We start from the raw sequence: 18,412 nt of genomic DNA on the forward strand, positions 1-18,412 counted from the left end.
ATTGCTATTCTGTTGTTAGCATATACATGTTTCATCCACGTGGTTTAGTTATCAATTTAAATTTGTGAAGTTATTATACACATGATTTGTTCTGTTCTCTATCTTTGATCTGCCAATATTTGTTCTCTACCTCATCTAACTAACTAATATTCATATTTAAAATAAAAACTGCCCTTGTGCCGTTCTTTACAAATATAGGAGTCTAGGATATCAAATCAACTATTCAAATAAAGGACAAGTCATTTAAAATAAAGGGCAGCAAACACGTGTAGAGATTATAAAGGACAAATATTTGTTATCCTCAATTATGTTTTTAACAGAAAAATTGATGGGGAATTCAAATATACTATTTGGTATGAAGGACTTACTAGAATGTCATTCCACACTATGTCCTTTAGCGTTTCAGGTACGTCTTTCCAATTATTGTGGATAATGGGAACCTTTTCTCGCGCCACTACGCCTAGGTAGCTGTGGAACTTTTCACGCATCGGTCCCGATGCTCTCCCGGTAGCGGGATCCACATAAACTGCCGGTCTGGGCTGATCCACGGTTCTTTATGTCAATGTTCTCAGCCGTGTCGTTGTTCTACTCCTCTTGGAAGTCGCCTCTGATTGACCATCAGACTGCGGGGGAGACGGCGGATCTGTGGCCATGATCCTGTAAAAAAAATACACAATTAATATTAATCTTCAGATTCACAAATTAACCAAAGCAAAGGCGTACTAGTAAAATAATCATTATATTTACACATTAAGCAAAGCATTACTTTCGCACTCAGCCTGTAGGAATGTTTTCCCATAGACCTTCATCATGATCTACACGATTTGCATGTCCATCATCCACTTCATCAGCTTCATTCATTGAAGGCAATTGTTTTGAAAAACCAGACATTTGACCAATGTCAAGGGTTGACTCATCATTATGGTAATTCATTCCACTTGGTCTTCCTTGAAGAACCACACACAAACTTGAATTACATGGATCTTGTACATAGAAAACTTGTCTGGCTTGTGCTGCCATAATGAAAGGTTCCTCCATATATGCCACCTTACTAAGGTCTACCAAAGTAAATCCCAATGGATTTTGAAACACACCCGTTGTCCCGTTGACCCACTGACACTTAAAAACAGGCACTCTAAATGCTGTATAATCAACCTCCCAAATTTCTTGAATGACACCAAAGTAAGACATGGATGCTCGAATGGGGTTGTTGTCCGATGTACTGCAAAAGTGATCCGAATCAGCATCAACACAGACCCCACTGTTTTGTACCGAAATTTTATCATCTTGGGACTTTGTGTAGAATGAATAATTGTTAATGTCATACCCCTTCCATGTAGGGACATTCAGATTTGGGCCAATGGCTAACAATGTCAGTCTTCTGGAAACAGTTTTATCAGCAAGTATTGTTTGTCTAAACCAATTTATGAAAGTTTTGTTGTGCTCTTGCAATACCCTCATCATGTTCATTTTGGGGTGACTATCTCTAACATGTTTTTTGTGAGCCTCTATGTACGGAAACACCTCTGTTGTGTTGTTTAATATATACAAATGTGCTTGTGACATGTCATGTCTAGTCGTTGTCACAACATTGTATCCATGAGTACCCTTGTCGGCTTTTGGCTGGTCATGCCGGGATGCAGGAACACTGACAGGTTTCAATGAGTCAATGTACTGTGAGGCAAACTCAATGCATTCTTCAGAAACGTATCTTTCCACTATTAAGGCCTCTGGTCGATGTCGATTCTTCGTATAACCCTTTAAGACCTTCATGTACCGCTCAACTGGATGCATCCATCTAAAATACACAGGACCACAAGACCTTATTTCCTTTACCAGATGAACAACTAAGTGTACCATAATGTCAAAAAATGAAGGAGGGAAAGACATCTCCATTTGACAAAGGACAATGGCAACCTCATCTTCCAAAGCATCCAACTGTTTAGGGTCAATGACCTTCGCACATATAACATTAAAAATGAAACACAAGCGACTGATTGCAACACGGACCTTCTCAGGCAATGTTCCGCGGATTGCAACAGGAAAAAGTTGTTGCATTAACACATGACAATCATGCGATTTCAAGCCAACCAACTTAAGCTCATTCACAGACACAAGACTCTTGATGTTTGAAGAGTAGCCTTATGGGACTTTCATATTTCTCAAGCATTCACAAAAACTTCTCTTTTCAGCTATTGACATTGTATAACAAGCTGGGGGCAGATATGTCCTGGTACCTTTTGAGATAGGATGCAAAACCTGACGTATACCCATGTCAACCAAGTCTTGACGACACTTGAAACCATCCTTTGTCTTGCCTTTCATGTTTAGGAGGGTCCCAATTAAAGAATCACAAACATTTTTCTCGACATGCATCACGTCTATACAATGCCTAACATGATGATCGGACCAGTACGGAAGATCAAAGAAAATAGACTTCTTTTTCCACATGTTTGAAGTGGATGATGGTTTTTTTTGGGACTTGCCGAACATATTTTCGACATCCTTGACCCGCTGATATACTTCATCACCAGTTAATGGATTTGGCGCGGTTTCATGTTCTTGACTTCCATCGAATGCCTTCTTCAATCGTCGATATGGATGAAACTATTTGAGAAATCTTCGATGCCTGGTATAGACAGTCTTCTTTCCATGTTTAAGTTGGCGGAAACTTGTATTTTGCTCACATATAGGACATGCGTGATGTCCTTTGACACTATATCCACTTAAATTTCCGTAGGCTGGAAAGTCATTTATGGTACAAAAAACCATTGCACGCAACTTGAAAGCATGCTGTAAATTTGCGTCCCATACATCAACCCCTTCATCCCACAATTTCCGTAAATCATCAATTAAAGGTCTTAGATATACGTCGATATCATTACCTGGTTGTCTTGGACCAGCTATCATCATACTCAGCATAACATACTTTCGCTTCATGCACAACCACGGAGGGAGATTATAAATGAAGAGCAAAACGAGCCACGAGCTATGGTTAGTAGTTAAGGTTCCAAATGGGTTCATTCCGTCTGTTGCAAGACCAAGCCTTAAATTTCTAGGCTCGGCCCCAAAGTTAGGATACAGACGATCAATTGCCTTCCATTGCGGGCTATCTGCAGGATGTCGCATCAATCCATCTGATTTTCTGGTATTTGCATGCCACATAAGGTTTTTTGAATCTTCTCCATTAACAAACAACCGCTTAAACCTTGGTATTATTGGGAGATACCAACACACCTTCGCTGGACGGCGGTTGGCGGTAGATACTAGTACAGTAGAATCTCCGTTGGTCGTTTTGTACCTTGAAACCCCGCACACAGGGCAGTAATCTAGTTCAGCAAATTCATCTCTGTACAAAATGCAGTCATTACAACATGCATGAATTTTTTCGTACTGCATCCCAACTGGACATAAAATCTTCTTTGCTTCGTAGTGATTCTTTGGCAACACGTTATCAGCAGGAAGAATTGTTTTCAACAACATCAGCAACTCACTAAAACTCTTGTCACTCCACCCAAATCGAGCCTTCAAGTTAACTAGAGCTAACACAACAGACAACTTTGTGAAAGATGTGCAGCCGGAATACAAAGGCATTTTTGAATCAACTTCTATGTTGTCATACAACGCTGCATGTGCCTCTTCAAACCCCTCTTGCCCAAGATCGTGAATCATATATTCTATAGGATTTCCACTGGCTGCAGTAACATCGTCAGGCTGTGACATGTCAGCTGTATCGAGGGATTCCCCATGCCATATCCACTTTGTGTAGCTACGAATTATTCCCTCACAAATAAGATGGGTTCTTATGTCATCAATTGTTTGGCGCCTCCCATTTCCACACTTCACACATGGACAAAAAAATTTCCCCCACATAGGTTCCGCTTTACTTTGAGCAAACTGCAAAAACTCTTCAACACCATTCTCGTACTCTTCAGTTATACGTGATGCGTTCATCCAACTTCGATCCATGTTACACCTTCTATGTCAAACGTTAGTGGCTTAGGGATTACTTGACATGCATCACAAGCATAGGGCACCAATTGCAGTAGAAAACACAGCAGCACTGCACCTTTTGTACAAAACGCTGCATTACAAAACACAGCAGCAAGTGCAGTTAGTTGGACCAACAATGCTAACAAGTCAAATGGTGCATGGCTGTTTCAAGGGATTTGGCATTTTTCACTTTGTTGGCCTCTATTCTACACCTAAGGTCAACGATGGTCAAATTTGGAGGTTGTCAAACTCATGAAAGACAGCATAAAGGGTTCTTTTACCAATGCTTATAAGAAAAAATCAACAAAAACTGCAGAAACGACAGCATCGAAATTGAATGACGAAAGTGGTGCAATTCAAATTCAGCTTCATTTTTCAAACATTTATAAAATATCAAATCAGCTGAAATTGGGAAAAATAGTCTGTGTCAAACACACTTTTCGTAGTTACCAAATTTATTGGGGAATTAGAATCTATTTATAGAAAGGCTTGAGGGGTGATGTGATTGTGGTCCTAGCTGATGTAGTGTATAGGGTTTATAGACTGATGCAGATTGCTTCGCAATCATCGTAGACTTCGAAGTTATAAAGCCTGCGTTACTGCAATTTATAATGTAATTTTCACTTACATTGGGGTGATTTGGATTTCCACAAATGTACTGAGTACATAACGTAATATGTATCAAACTCACTCGACCGTAGCTATTTCCCTATGGATATTGAATTTTTCTATTAATTAATTTATGTTGTATAGTATGGGATGAGTTAGTAATCAGATAGAAAATTATGGAGGCAATTGTTGTATTTAGAAGTGAGATACCACTTCGTAGGATGAGGGACTGCTAGCTTAGCTCCAATTAGCTGGATTTCCAGGATGTGGAAAGCTCTGTTTGTTTAACCGAGTCCTGTTTAGAAGATCGTGCTTACAGTTTTCCTTGTCCAACAGAGCTGCAATTGGAGTAATTAAACTTGAGACATACCACTTCTTCAATAGTTATTCAACTTGAATGCTCTTCTCCCCCATTAAGTTTGTGCAGATTTCTGTCCATTAAAAGCAGCCTCCTTTAAGTAGACTTTTCATCTTAGTAACAGGAAATGAAAAGTCCCATTCGTAATGACATTTGGAAACTATTACTTTTGTATTTGGAGATTAAGATTATATTTTTCATGTTATCTTCTTCAGACATTTCTAATAGAATGCAATTCCCATACAATTTTCATAGTCTATAATTGCCTCTAGGTTTCTAATTGGGTTAGGTAGAAGTTTTTATGAAGTCTTACATGCAGCCTTAGGGTTTTTTTTCCCCTTAAGTCTTACATGTAGGGTTTGTTAGCTCACTTGCTATTATTGATAATTTTTGTTGGCTGTTGGGGCAATCCATTACATCTGTTCGAATCATTGTTTGAGGGCAATTATCGTGGCAGAGGTTCTAGAGGGTCTTGGAATGGAGCAAATGATTCTAAACATGAGTATTACAGTCTTGTTTTCAACTTTAAAGAAGCAGTTTTTCGCATAGAAAAATAGATAGAGATACGCCGATTAGATAGCTGTGGAACTTGCAATGGTTCAGGGGCTAAACCAAGGACTACACCATCCGTATGTAGCAGTTGTGGAGGTCAAGACCGGGTTGTCTCATCAACGAGAACTCCATTAGCCATCTTCCAGCGGTCAATGACATGCTCTGCATGCAAGGGGACTGGAGAAATTTGAACAACTTGCAATACATGTTCTGGGGATGGTCGGGTAAGGAAATAAAAAGGCGGAGATGAAGAGATTTATTGTACCCTACTTCAGTACACCTAGTACTGAATTTTATACATAATATATTTGATTTTTGCCGTGCAAAAAAAACAACAAAGGAAGGGTAAATGCTGAGACCTCTTCCAAGAGGTGCAGCATACATGTACTTAAGTTATGGGCTGTAGCTGGTCCACAATACCATCCTCTAATTTCATCTTTTGAACCACAACACTGGGGTTTAAACTATACTTGTACCTATAGTACCTGTGGTACTCTGGTAATTGTATGATATTGGCACAAAAAGACATAATAAACATCATACTAGACAACTCAAAAGAACAATTACACCGCATGAATATCAAGGCATTAGACGCATACATGTTTTCAGGCATCATACATGTTTGTCATTTGTGGAATTTAAAAAACATATTTTAAACTATTACTACAAACAATAAACACACCTACAAATAATTAAAAGAGTTCTTTGGTGATTCTTTGGTGCCTGATTCAGCCTGAAAAATAATAAGACTTTTGTCAATCAACCGCAACTATGACAAACATTTGTGTAATATGTAGAAAATAATTTGTGGCAATCAACTTCATATTATAAAGAATTAAATTGCAAGTGGCTCACTAATGTTTGCTTCTATAATTTATTCTCAATTGTAAGGTTCTTCCCCAGTTTTAGTAACCTTGAATTCAGCACATGGTTGACTTCAAATTTCATAGGTCTATTTTTGCATGTTTCATATCAGGCCTTGCTGTATATGTATAATTTTTTTAAAAAATAAACCTATCCACCACATTTAATGATATGATAAATTGGGAAATACGTAGGGGCACACATGGTTTTCGTAAAAGGAAGGACCCCATGATGGCATACTTACTTGAAAAAGTATCTGTGTTTGTCTGCTTGACAAATATAGATAGAGTGATAGACCCGCTGAGATATGTTCTAAAGTTTGACTAATGACTTGAATATATGAAAGGACTAATAAAGAATAAAATGAACCAATACCAAAAAAAACTGCAAATATAAACTGTAACTACTAAAAACTAGTCAGACAGGTTTCAATTTTTTTAAATAAAAAAAATTTACTAAGACAACGCCATTTTACAATATTTTTTCAAGCGGCTAAATAACATTGTTGTAAATAATGTCATGTGTGAACTTAATTTTGAACGTAATTATAATGGTACAAACTTGTGAATGGAATGTCTATTACTGATAGTGTGTAATGTTATTATATAATTTGAGTATAAGTGAATATCACTTTACTAGTTCGACTACTATTTGTGTAACTTTTTAAATTTTTTAGCATATAATGTAATATAAATTACTTAATTTATATCTATAAATTTCATAATAGTGGTTATTCCACTATCTACTATCCTACTATACCAGTTATGGGGTCAAATGCTCTGCATCAGTATTGAGGAATTGATAATGATGCTACAACTCTCATTGACCATATTAGCCCAGAAAGGGAGCTTGGACTAGCCTAGCCTGAGTCTAAAGGGTGAAGGTTCCATCTCATGGGGTTAAACTGCTGGTATATTGATGGAAAATTTAATGGGAGCTTAAATTGTGACCAGTCCTGATATCAATTGGTGGGAGGTATTGGTTTGTTTGAGTTTGGGATATTGTTGAAAATCAAACTATTGTTCTTATGGAATTAGAGGTCAATTTGCTTTGTTAATAGGGCAGAAACATTTATCAGGCTGGAGGGGTAGACAAGTGAATGTGCAACGGGATGGGTTGAGGTTGAGTATATTTTGGATTCTATATCCAAATGATGCAAAGCCCCAAGCTGTTCACTCAATAGAGGCAATGGAGCCTCATAGGGGGGCACATCACGTTTGACTGAGTTATATCCGAGTGCCATGGTACACAGTCCTTGAAGCTCTGAACTCAGATGGAGCTTCATAAGGGGCCACATCATGCTTAGTCAAGACATATCTGGACGGTACACTAATCAAATGGTTTTTTTTTTCTAAAATACCAGAGAATGGAGTTCTTGCTTATAGTAATGCTACCACGAATAAGAATCCAAGGAATGTAATTAGAAACCTTGAAACAAACACCCCCTTAGATCTTGAGAAAAAACTGTAACAAATGAATGAAATTAGAAACCAAGGAATGTCTATTTTTCCTTGATTACTAATATCAGCCTCTATTAAATAAAATTTGATTGCATCATACAAAGAAGGATTGGTGTAACAGAGAAGTGCAAGAAGGAAAGCTTTTAGAACCAAATTGTCATACAAGGATGTGAGAAAATGGGCTTGAAAGTAGAGTCTGTGGCTATAAATTCCTCAGCAGATCGCTTGAAAAAGAAGTGGTTAGGAGTGATTGCTGCAGCAAGTTGGAGGACTAAGGTAAAAAAGAAACTCCAAATTCAATACAAGGTAACCATCTCAGCATGTGGCTCTCTCAACACTCGTCCTCTAATGATTTCTACTGGACTAGTATGCTACGAAGACATAATTTGCACCAACAAAATAATTAACTAGAAAGTAAAAGTTTCCAGTGCAAACCTCCTATCATTTATGCTAAAACACAGTGCATGATCCCATCTTTGCCATCAGTCCGTGACAACTAAGAATCCAACGAGCCTGAAGGTGTTTTGGGCCCTAAGGTTATGGGCCGATCTGAATCTGTCACAAAGGTCTATGTTAGAAGAAAAGTGGTGCTGCCTAGTAGGGGACATGCCCAATATCCTAAGAGTCCAACTGTGAACTCAGTTACGGGCTTACAATCTGTTTGCAAACCTTCAGATCAAGAAGAGGAACTGGAAAGGCAATATGCCCTGGTAAAAGACCTGGGATTGACCCATAGGGGTGCTGCTTTGAAGGTCCAGCAGTTCATGAAGGACATGGACACCAGACATAACAAAATGGCAGTTGAGATGGGCATTAAAAAGCAGCAGTTATGATCATCCTTTCTTATAATTCAAGAGGTTTGGGGATAAAGTAAATTTCTGGAAAGACAAATGGCTAGGGGAGGATTATACTCTCCAACAGAAATACAATCAGGTCTTTGTCATCAATGAACAGCAAGCTGATCTCATTTCAATGATGGGGAATTTTGACCAGGACAGGTGGAGGTGGAACTTCAAGTGGCGAAGGAATTTGTTTGATTATGAGAGTGATCAAGCTGTGAATTTTATGGACGAGATCAATTCCATACACATTCAGAGATATGTTAAAGATGTTATGTTATGGAATGCTGACCCTAGTGGGGTGTATACCACTAAGTCTGCTTATAAATTACTGATAACACCTTCTACACCAGCCTCGGATAGGAGAACATCACAATTACTATGGCATATGAAAATTCCTCCAAAAGATGCAGTTTTCACTTGGAAGCTTTTAAGAGACAGACTCCCCACTAGAGCTAATCTCTCAAGGAGAGGGGTGATCATTCAGGATATTGCTTGTCCTTTATGTGGTGATGAACAAGAGGAGGTGGGGCATCTATTTTTCAATTGCAAGAAGATAGTAGGGCTATGGTGGGAGTCCATGAGCTGGATTCAGGCTATGGGACCTCTCCCAGCTTCTCCAGTGGACCATTTTCTTCAGTTTTGTGATGGTTTTGGAGCAGAGAAAAATCATAGTACTTGCTGTGGATGGTGGGTTGCTTTGACAAGTACTATATGGAAGCATAGGAACTTCCTCATTTTCTAGGACAAACCTTTCGAGCCGCAGAAGGTCATGGAAGATGCTATGTTCTCAATTTGGTCTTGGTTAAAGGCTAGACAAAAAGGCTACAACATCAGTTTTAACCATTGGTCTTCCAACATCTCGGAATCCTTTGGTTAACCTGTATGGGATAACCTTTTTAGTTGGGATAGCTTGGGCTTTTTGGAGGGCAGCACCACTGGTGCCTTGTATTTCCTATATCCAGTACCACTTGTACTATTTTTGCATATATTAATATATATCTATTTTTGCGTTCCAAAAAAAAAAACTAAGAATATAGTCAGATTTCAACTCATGTAAGCAGACAAGAAGAGACCTATCTTTAAATAGGCCAATGGACCTCTAAACAACCTAAGTTAGGCATATGAGCCAATAGGCTAAAGCATGTAAATAGGTCAGTAGTGCATGAAACACTTTTGAAAAACATGTGGACCTGTTAACAGTGGCAATAATCCAAAAAGCTTAAAATACAAATGAAAAGGGAGTCAAATGTAAAGGCAACAAAAGTGACATTTACAACCAATAAAATATGAATGATAATACTTGATAAAAGGGACTGTCTATGTTTTGATAACCATAGGAAAATAAGAATGATAGCACTTGATTGATCCAAGAAAACCTAAAAACAAAATGTTGTACTGAAGTGGAGAAGTTGTGATGATGTTTATGTAGAACAACAGAAAGGCAGATAAAGGTAGAGCTATGCTACAAGCCTAGAACAACACATGAACAGAAAGGCAGTGCCATATGGAAGGTACAATTGTTGCCACGGTTCAGTGGCTGTAACTGTCAAGAAAATTTGTGGCACATTCTAGCATTATTGGAGTTCTATACTTTCCTCATTATGATGCTAATTCCTTACAACTACAGTACTATTTCTGATGAGCCATATGATAGTGCAACTTCCACTTCCTAGATGTAAAGAATAAAAATAATCTACAAGCCTAGTAAAAGGGAAAATCATTTCGAAGAGCCCAAAAGCTAATCTTTCAAAGAACCATCTATTGGCTAAGGCTGGCATTTGGCAATATATCGTGTCATTACTCAGATTATAAAATTCACAATTTGTAAAACTAATCTTTTGGTCTCTGCCAATAAATTCTACGAATCTTGAAGGCTTATTTACAGGGCTAATTATTGCTAAACTATGTTCTATTTCTTGTTTGCTAATTTTACAAATATCTTCTACCAGCATTATGACTAAGACTAACAAAGAAAGCAAAATGTAATGGACAACAATCTGCAGAAACACCAAAGATACACCAACTTACCAACCAATAACAACCCATAAGAAAATTATTTTTTTTAATCATTTCTAAACGCACAATCAAAATTAATAATCAAAAAGTACCTTGTGCCAGCAATAGATGCAGAAGGTGGTTCAGTCCTTATGGTCTTCAATTTAACCTTCTTGAGTAACTCTTCCAATTGATCTAAGTTCCTCTGAAAAATGTAACAAAATTAATTCAAACCCAGAGTACACAACGCAAATAATTATCCAACTCGAATAGCAGTTCTTGGACTCTTAGTTTCAGAAAAAGCTTAATTACTCCAATTTGCTGACTATGTAAATGAGTGAAGAAACTGTAGACATTTTTGATTCGATAACCACGTAAGACATGTTTCCACAAAGAAAATAAAAGCGAAGCTAACTTTTTCTGACTAAGTAGAGAAATGCCAAAACAACACATAAAACATGGAAATACTTATAAAATCAATGATTTTAAAGTGCATTAACTGCACTTTTACACATAAACAAGAAAAAGAAAAAGAAAAAACACATGGTCAAGAAAAAAAAACAAAAAATAGGTTAGGATGTTACCTCGTATAATCTAACCATGTTCGGATGCTTCAGCAGCTTCAAGGTGGATATTTCCCTCTTTATCTGCTATGAAAAAATGAAGATGAGAAAACTGATCTTTTGTATTAATTTGAATCATAAATTATAAGCAAAGAGAGGTAAAGAAACAAACAAACATAAAATTTGCACAAAAATTGCAAAACAAAACCCAATTACACTGTAAGAGTGTAGGACCACCTAATTTCCAGTCATTTGTGCCAGAAGATTTTGGCACATTTGATTCATGCTTCTCATTGAACTGTTCCCATGAATTGGGACAAAACCCAAGTTTGAAAACTCTCAATTTGATCTTTTGTATTAATTTGAAAACTTCCTTTTGTTATTTGAATCCAACAGGTTATGCATATGTAATAATGGAAGAAAATAATCGAAACCACAAATGCATATGTAATAAATCCAACAACCTATGCTCGAAGTGCACCAATCCAGATAAGAAAAACGCGAAACCAAAACAACCAAAAACATCAACTTCCTTAGTACTCTGACTTAACTAAACCCTTTGGCCTTCAAATCCTTTTCGCATATTCAACGATGACATTGTTAGGGCAACTCAAGAAGTCGATAATCACATTTTAAAAGTCTTATATTATCAAACAAGAACTCAAAAACTTATATTATCAAACAAGAACTCAAAAACTTCGACATCCTTACCTTCACACTAGCAAGGTGGCGACACCACTCCAAAGGGCACGAGATCGGATACGTGGTGGTGGTCAGAACAATGGCTAGGGTTTTTCTTCTTGGTGGTCGGAAACGCAATGTCAGGGTGGGCACGACGGAGTCGTCGCTGGGATGACTTCAGGCAACAGAGCGCATGCACATTAGGGTTTTGCTATAGCTTTTTCGAGGACGCGAGAGTGTTCAATCATCGCGAAACAAGGAGTATTTAAAGCACAAAATTAAAGACGGTGCACACGTAACACCGTCTTTGTCTCTGACCACAACTATGACGGTGTCTATAAACACACCGTCTTAGATTAGTTCCACCAAAGCTACAAATGCGGCGTTTAATTGAAACGTCGTCGTATACGAAATGCGCCGTATATAAAACTTATATATTTATGGAAATGCCACCATGTGCACTACTACGTCGGGTTATGTACGACCGACGTAGAATGTGCGTCGTAAAATAGAATATTTTTAGTAGTGAGCTTGTTGTTTGTCTTCTTTATTTCGCACTGTTTCCTCCTTATCTTGAGTCATGTTGGTGGCCCCTTTATCATTTTCTCCCTCCTTCATTGTGATGGTGAACCCAATCAAAGGAAATGTCATGTCATCTACAGTGCTGATGAATGTTATTGTACCCTTTTCCACACTCTTTTGTTGCTCCTTTAGAAATAACTAGAGAGACGCCCGTGCCGATGCACGAGCTCATATTAATATTTAAAATTTTATATATAAAAATTATTACATGTATACACTTATATAATTTTGTTTATTTGGATAATAATAATGTTTAAGTATTGGCAGAAAAAAATACATTAAATAAAATATAAATTTGAAACATGGATCAAGGTCTTTACCGTAGACTTGTTAATGATATTGCAAATGAAGTCGTTCGAATTAGTTTGAATAGCCATAGAGACTCAGAAGGAGACATACACATTTTTGTTATAAACATTAACTTTTTTTTATCAATAGTGTTAAAATTCATAATGAAATGATGGAAAATTTAGTTTATTTGTATAATAATAATGTTTAAGTATTGGCAGAAAAAATACATTAAATAAAATATGAATTTGAAACATGTGCCAAGGTCTGTACCGTAGACTTGTTAATGCTATTGCAAATGAAGTCGTTCCAATTAGTTTGAGTGACCATGGAGAATCAAAAGGAGTCATACTCATTTTTGGTATAAACATTAACTTTTTTTATCAATAGTGTTAAAATTCATTATGAAATGACTAAAAATTTAGTTTATTTGGATAATAATAATGTTTAAGTATTGGTAGAAAAAATACATTAAATAAAATATGAATTTGAAACATGGGTCAAGGTCTGTACCGTAGACTTGTTAATGATATTGTAAATGAAGTCGTTCGAATTAGTTTGAGTGGCCATGGAGACTCAAAAGGAGACATACTAATTTTTGTTATAAACATTAACTTTTTTTATCAATAGTGTTAAAATTCATAATGAAATGATGGAAAATTTAGTTTATTTGTATAATAATAATGTTTAAGTATTGGTAGAAAAAATACATTAAATAAAATATGAATTTGAAACATGTGCCAAGGTCTGTACCGTAGACTTGTTAATGTTATTGCAAATGAAGTTGAAACATGTGCCAAGGTCTGTACCGTAGACTTGTTAATGTTATTGCAAATGAAGTCGTTCCAATTAGTTTGAGTGACCATGGAGAATCAAAAGGAGACATATTCATTTTTGGTATAAACATTAACTTTTTTTTTTATCAATAGTGTTAAAATTCATTATGAAATGACTGAAAATTTAGTTTATTTGGATAATAATAATGTTTAAGTATTGGCAGAAAAAATACATTAAATAAAATATGAATTTGAAACATTGGTCAAGGTCTGTATCGTAGACTTGTTAATGATATTGTAAATGAAGTTGTTCGGATTAGTTTGAGTGGACATGGAGACTCAGAAGGAGACATACTAATTTTTGTTATAAACATTAACTTTTTTTTATCAATAGTGTTAAAATTCATAATGAAATGATGGAAAATTTAGTTTATTTGTATAATAATAATGTTTAAGTATTGGTAGAAAAAATACATTAAATAAAATATGAATTTGAAACATGTGTCAAGATCTGTACCGTAGACTTGTTAATGCTATTGCAAATGAAGTCGTTTCAATTAGTTTGAGTGACCATGGAGAATCAAAAGGAGACATATTCATTTTTGGTATAAACATTAACTCTTTTTTATCAATAGTGTTAAAATTCATTATGAAATGACTGGAAATTTAGTTTATTTGGATAATAATAATGTTTAAGTATTGGCAGGAAAAATACATTAAATAAAATATGAATTTGAAACATGTGTCAAGGTCTGTACCGTAGACTTGTTAATAGTCCAAGAAACATTCATTGAAGGGAAACTGAAACAAATTAAACGCAAAAGATAAAAAAAAATAATAAATGTTGATTGACATTGATAAAAATTGATTTATTTTTATGATGATTAGCATTAAATTATATTAGTTATTTATTTATTTTTCGTTTGAAACATTAATCTTATGTTAACATTAATCTTATTTTTTTTAACTAACATAATTAAAATATGTAACTCTTCAATAAAAATTTGAAATATCTCCTCTTAGTTTGAGTCATCGTTCCTATTAATTTGAATGACCATAGAGAATCAGAAGGAGATATTTCATAAATATAAATTATTACTACATGTACACACTTATATAATTTTGTTTATTTGGATAATAATAATGTTTAAGTATTGACAGAAAAAAAAAATACATTAAATAACATATGAATTTGAAACTAATATTGAGTTACATGTAGGTAATAAAACATAATTTTAAGGTAATGTGTAAATATTATATATTGTTTGATATTGTTTGGAATAAAAGAAAGGATGCATAGTAAAAATATGTGAATCAAACGATTACATGATTGAATAATATGTACCTCATTAAGTTATGAAACATCAAGAACACTAAGTCATGAAACATCAAGGGGCAGGAAAAAGAAATGATAAAAATATAAGTCAACGAAATAAATTCAGAATTAATTAAAGCAAACCATAAACTGTTCAGTTAAAATTAAAATGGAATTGAAAAATTGTTCGATACCCAAAGGTATTGAACTTACAACATTAATAAAAGTATGAGAAAAATACACATGAAAGAACCTTTGGAATGCACATAACTAAAATCAGACATTAGTAGTGTTAGCTTGTACCTTCAAATTGTTAGGTGTATTTTTTTTTTTTAGAAGAACCTTTGGAATGCACATAATTAAAATAAGATATTAGTAGTGTTAGCTCATGCCTTAAAATTGTTGACTGTATTTTTTTTGTCTTTTTTTTTTATTGAAGAATCTTTGGGATGGACATGACTAAAAATAGATATTAGTAGTGTTAGCCCGTGCCTTGAAATTGTTGGTTGTATTTTTTCCCTTTTTTTGATTAGAGGACCTTTGGGATACACATGACTAAAATCAGGTATTAGTAGTGTTAGCCCGTGCCTTTAAATTGTTGACTGCATTTTTTTTCCTTCTTTTTAATTGAATCTCCTCCACCATAAATTTAAGAAAGTAATGCACACACAAAAATTATAGAGCATAAATCTTTCGTCCAAATTTAATCTACAATTAAAATTCATAGAACATAACAGGTGGTAACCGAAATAAGACCACACAAAGAAAAGAAGGGAGATCTCATATGAAAATACGTTTGGTTGAACAGTATAGATTATTATAAGTCGTCTTATATTGTTTTTAATTACTAAATATAAAACAAAATAAAAAAGGAATAAATCAACGTGCAAATTATGTTTATTTTGATATCCTAATAAAATTGTTAAGTAGTTCATAATGAAATGAAAAATAACCAAAATAAAAATAAAATATGGTTATTAATTAAATGTTAATAAATTGAAAATGACTTTGGCAAAAATAAATACAAAATTGAAGCTGATTTGAATAAAATGTTAAAATTGATAGTGTAATATTTAAAATTGATTGTTTAGTTCAAACTAATTAGGAATAAGTCAATGTCTAAATTATCATTATTTTGATATCCTAACAGAACATGCTTATTAAAATTGATCAAACTTTTATAAAGTGACAATGATTACGACAGAAATAAATACAAAAGTGAATCTGGTTTTAATAATTGGTTAAAATTGATATGGTAATATTTAAAATTTATTGTTAAGAACCTACTAATTAGGAATAACTTAACTGCTAAATTATTATGTTTATTAATTAGAAAATCATGAATATTTTAATATACTAACTGAATATTTAAAACTGATTGCCAAGGACCCATTAATGGAAAGATTTAAATTATGATTATTTACATATCTAAACAGAATATGTTTAGTAATTTGAAAATCATGATTATTTTCATATATTAAAATTGATTGTTAAGTACCTATTAACGAAAAGGTATTTTAAATTTGCCTAACGTTTTGTTTAATTTTTAAATCCATAAAACATACTTTTAAATATAATCGATTGTTAAGTTTCTACTCATTAGAAATAACGCCAAAATTACTTTTTAAGATTAATAGTGTAATATTTAAGATTGATTGTTAAGTAAAATGATATTATCATTAAATTTTTATAAATTGACGATGATTAAGACAAAAAAATAAATACAAAATGGAACCTGGTTTTAATAATATGTTAAAATTGATATGGTAACATTCTAAATTGATTATTAAGAACCTATTAATTAGAAATAATTCGACGTCTAAATTATGAATATTTACCTATCCAAACAGAGTATGTTTAGTAATTTGAAAATCATGATTATTTTAATATACTAACAAAATGTTTAAAATTGATTGTTAAGTATCTATTAATGGAAAGGTCTTTTAAATTTGTCTAACGTTTTGTTTAATTTTTAAATTCACTAAACATACTTTTAAATATAATTGATTGTTAAGTTCCTACTAAGTAGGAATAATATGTTAAGTTCCTACAAAAGTGAATCTGGTTTTAATAATATGTTAAAATTGATATGATAATATTTAAAATTAATTGTTAAAAATCTATTAATTAGTAATAACTCAATGTCTAAATTAATTTGAAGATTAATAGTGTCATATTTAAGATTCATTGTTTTCATGTCCTAACAGAATATGTTTATTAATTAGAAAATTATGATTATTTTCATATCTTAATAGAATATTTTAAATTGACTATTAAACCAAACAAATTGATTTTATTATCCATAAATTAATTTCCATAACTGGTCCAAGATTATGTGACCCGGATATACCAATTAAATGATAAAAGTATAAGAAAATATAAAAAAAATAAAAATAAAAAACTAGCATTCCAATGAAAGTTAGAAGTTACTAAAAAAACTTGTTTGCCGAATAACTAATTTAATGAGTTTTTCAACTAATAAAAAAACTAAAAACTCAAGCGGGAATAAAAATGAATGAATTGATTGCATATATAAATAAGAGTAGTAAACATTTAAAAATCTCAAGCGGGACATTACTACTTTATACAACAGTACTAACCTAAAGAGTGGTAAATTTATATGAATATGCTTTAGTGGGAGTGATGTAATACAATTGTACATGGGCCAAGGTCTTTCCCGTAGACTTCTTAATGGTCATTGCAAATGAAGTCATTCTAAGTGGTTTGAATGGCCATGGAGAATCAACGCCTACACTCAATACGAATGCCTTGTGGGAATTTTTTATCATTGTAATTATTTGTTTTATTTGAATAAATTAAATTGTAAAAGTTTAATTTTAATCTTTTATATTTTTAAATTACATTTATTAATTATTTACTTATTTTTTGTTTGAAACATTAATCTTATGTTAATATTAATCTTATTTTTTTAACTAACATAATTAAAATATCTAACTCTTCAATAAAATTTTGAAATATCTTCTCTTTGATTCAAGTATGAAACTTATCCTTGATAAAAAAAAACTAACTGCACTTAAAGATTTTTTTTTCATCTATATGAATATGCTTTAGTGGGAGTGATGTAATACAATCGTACATGGGCCAAGGTCTGTCCCATAGACTTGTTAATGACAATTTTTTTAGAGTAAATAATCAATTTCCTAAAAAAAAAAAAACATTATCAAGTTATTTCTTGAAAATAATAAAATAATAAAAAATTTCTCAAAAAACAATTTATCACTCGTTTAAGTTCAAAATTAAAAAAATGTTAACGTAAAAGACAATATTAACATAGTTCAAAATTCAAAAAATATTAACGTATAAGACAATATTAATATTTCCGAGAGAACTAAAATGATAATAAAACCCTTGGCTCATTTTATTACTTTTAAAATTAAATCAACAGTAATAGAAAATCTTATTATAATTAATTTATTATAATAATGAGTAAAAGCACTATGACAGAAAAATGCATTGGAAAGATAAATCTTGGGAACAAAAAAATGCATTGGAAAGGCAAAGAAAAACACATTG

The 18,412-nt window shown here is 33.4% G+C and overlaps 1 protein-coding gene across 1 annotated transcript; it reads right to left on the reverse strand.

Annotated features, from left to right (window-relative positions):
• Positions 1-2,607: 2,607 nt before the first annotated feature.
• LOC114411290 lies at positions 2,608-3,969 on the reverse strand. Its single transcript, XM_028375015.1, has one exon. It carries the CDS (start codon positions 3,967-3,969, stop codon positions 2,608-2,610), a length of 1,362 nt encoding a protein of 453 aa, XP_028230816.1.
• Positions 3,970-18,412: the final 14,443 nt, after the last annotated feature.

The sequence above is a fragment of the Glycine soja genome, chromosome 5, assembly GCF_004193775.1.
Source record: "Glycine soja cultivar W05 chromosome 5, ASM419377v2, whole genome shotgun sequence".
NCBI classification, from domain to species: domain Eukaryota; kingdom Viridiplantae; phylum Streptophyta; class Magnoliopsida; order Fabales; family Fabaceae; genus Glycine; species Glycine soja.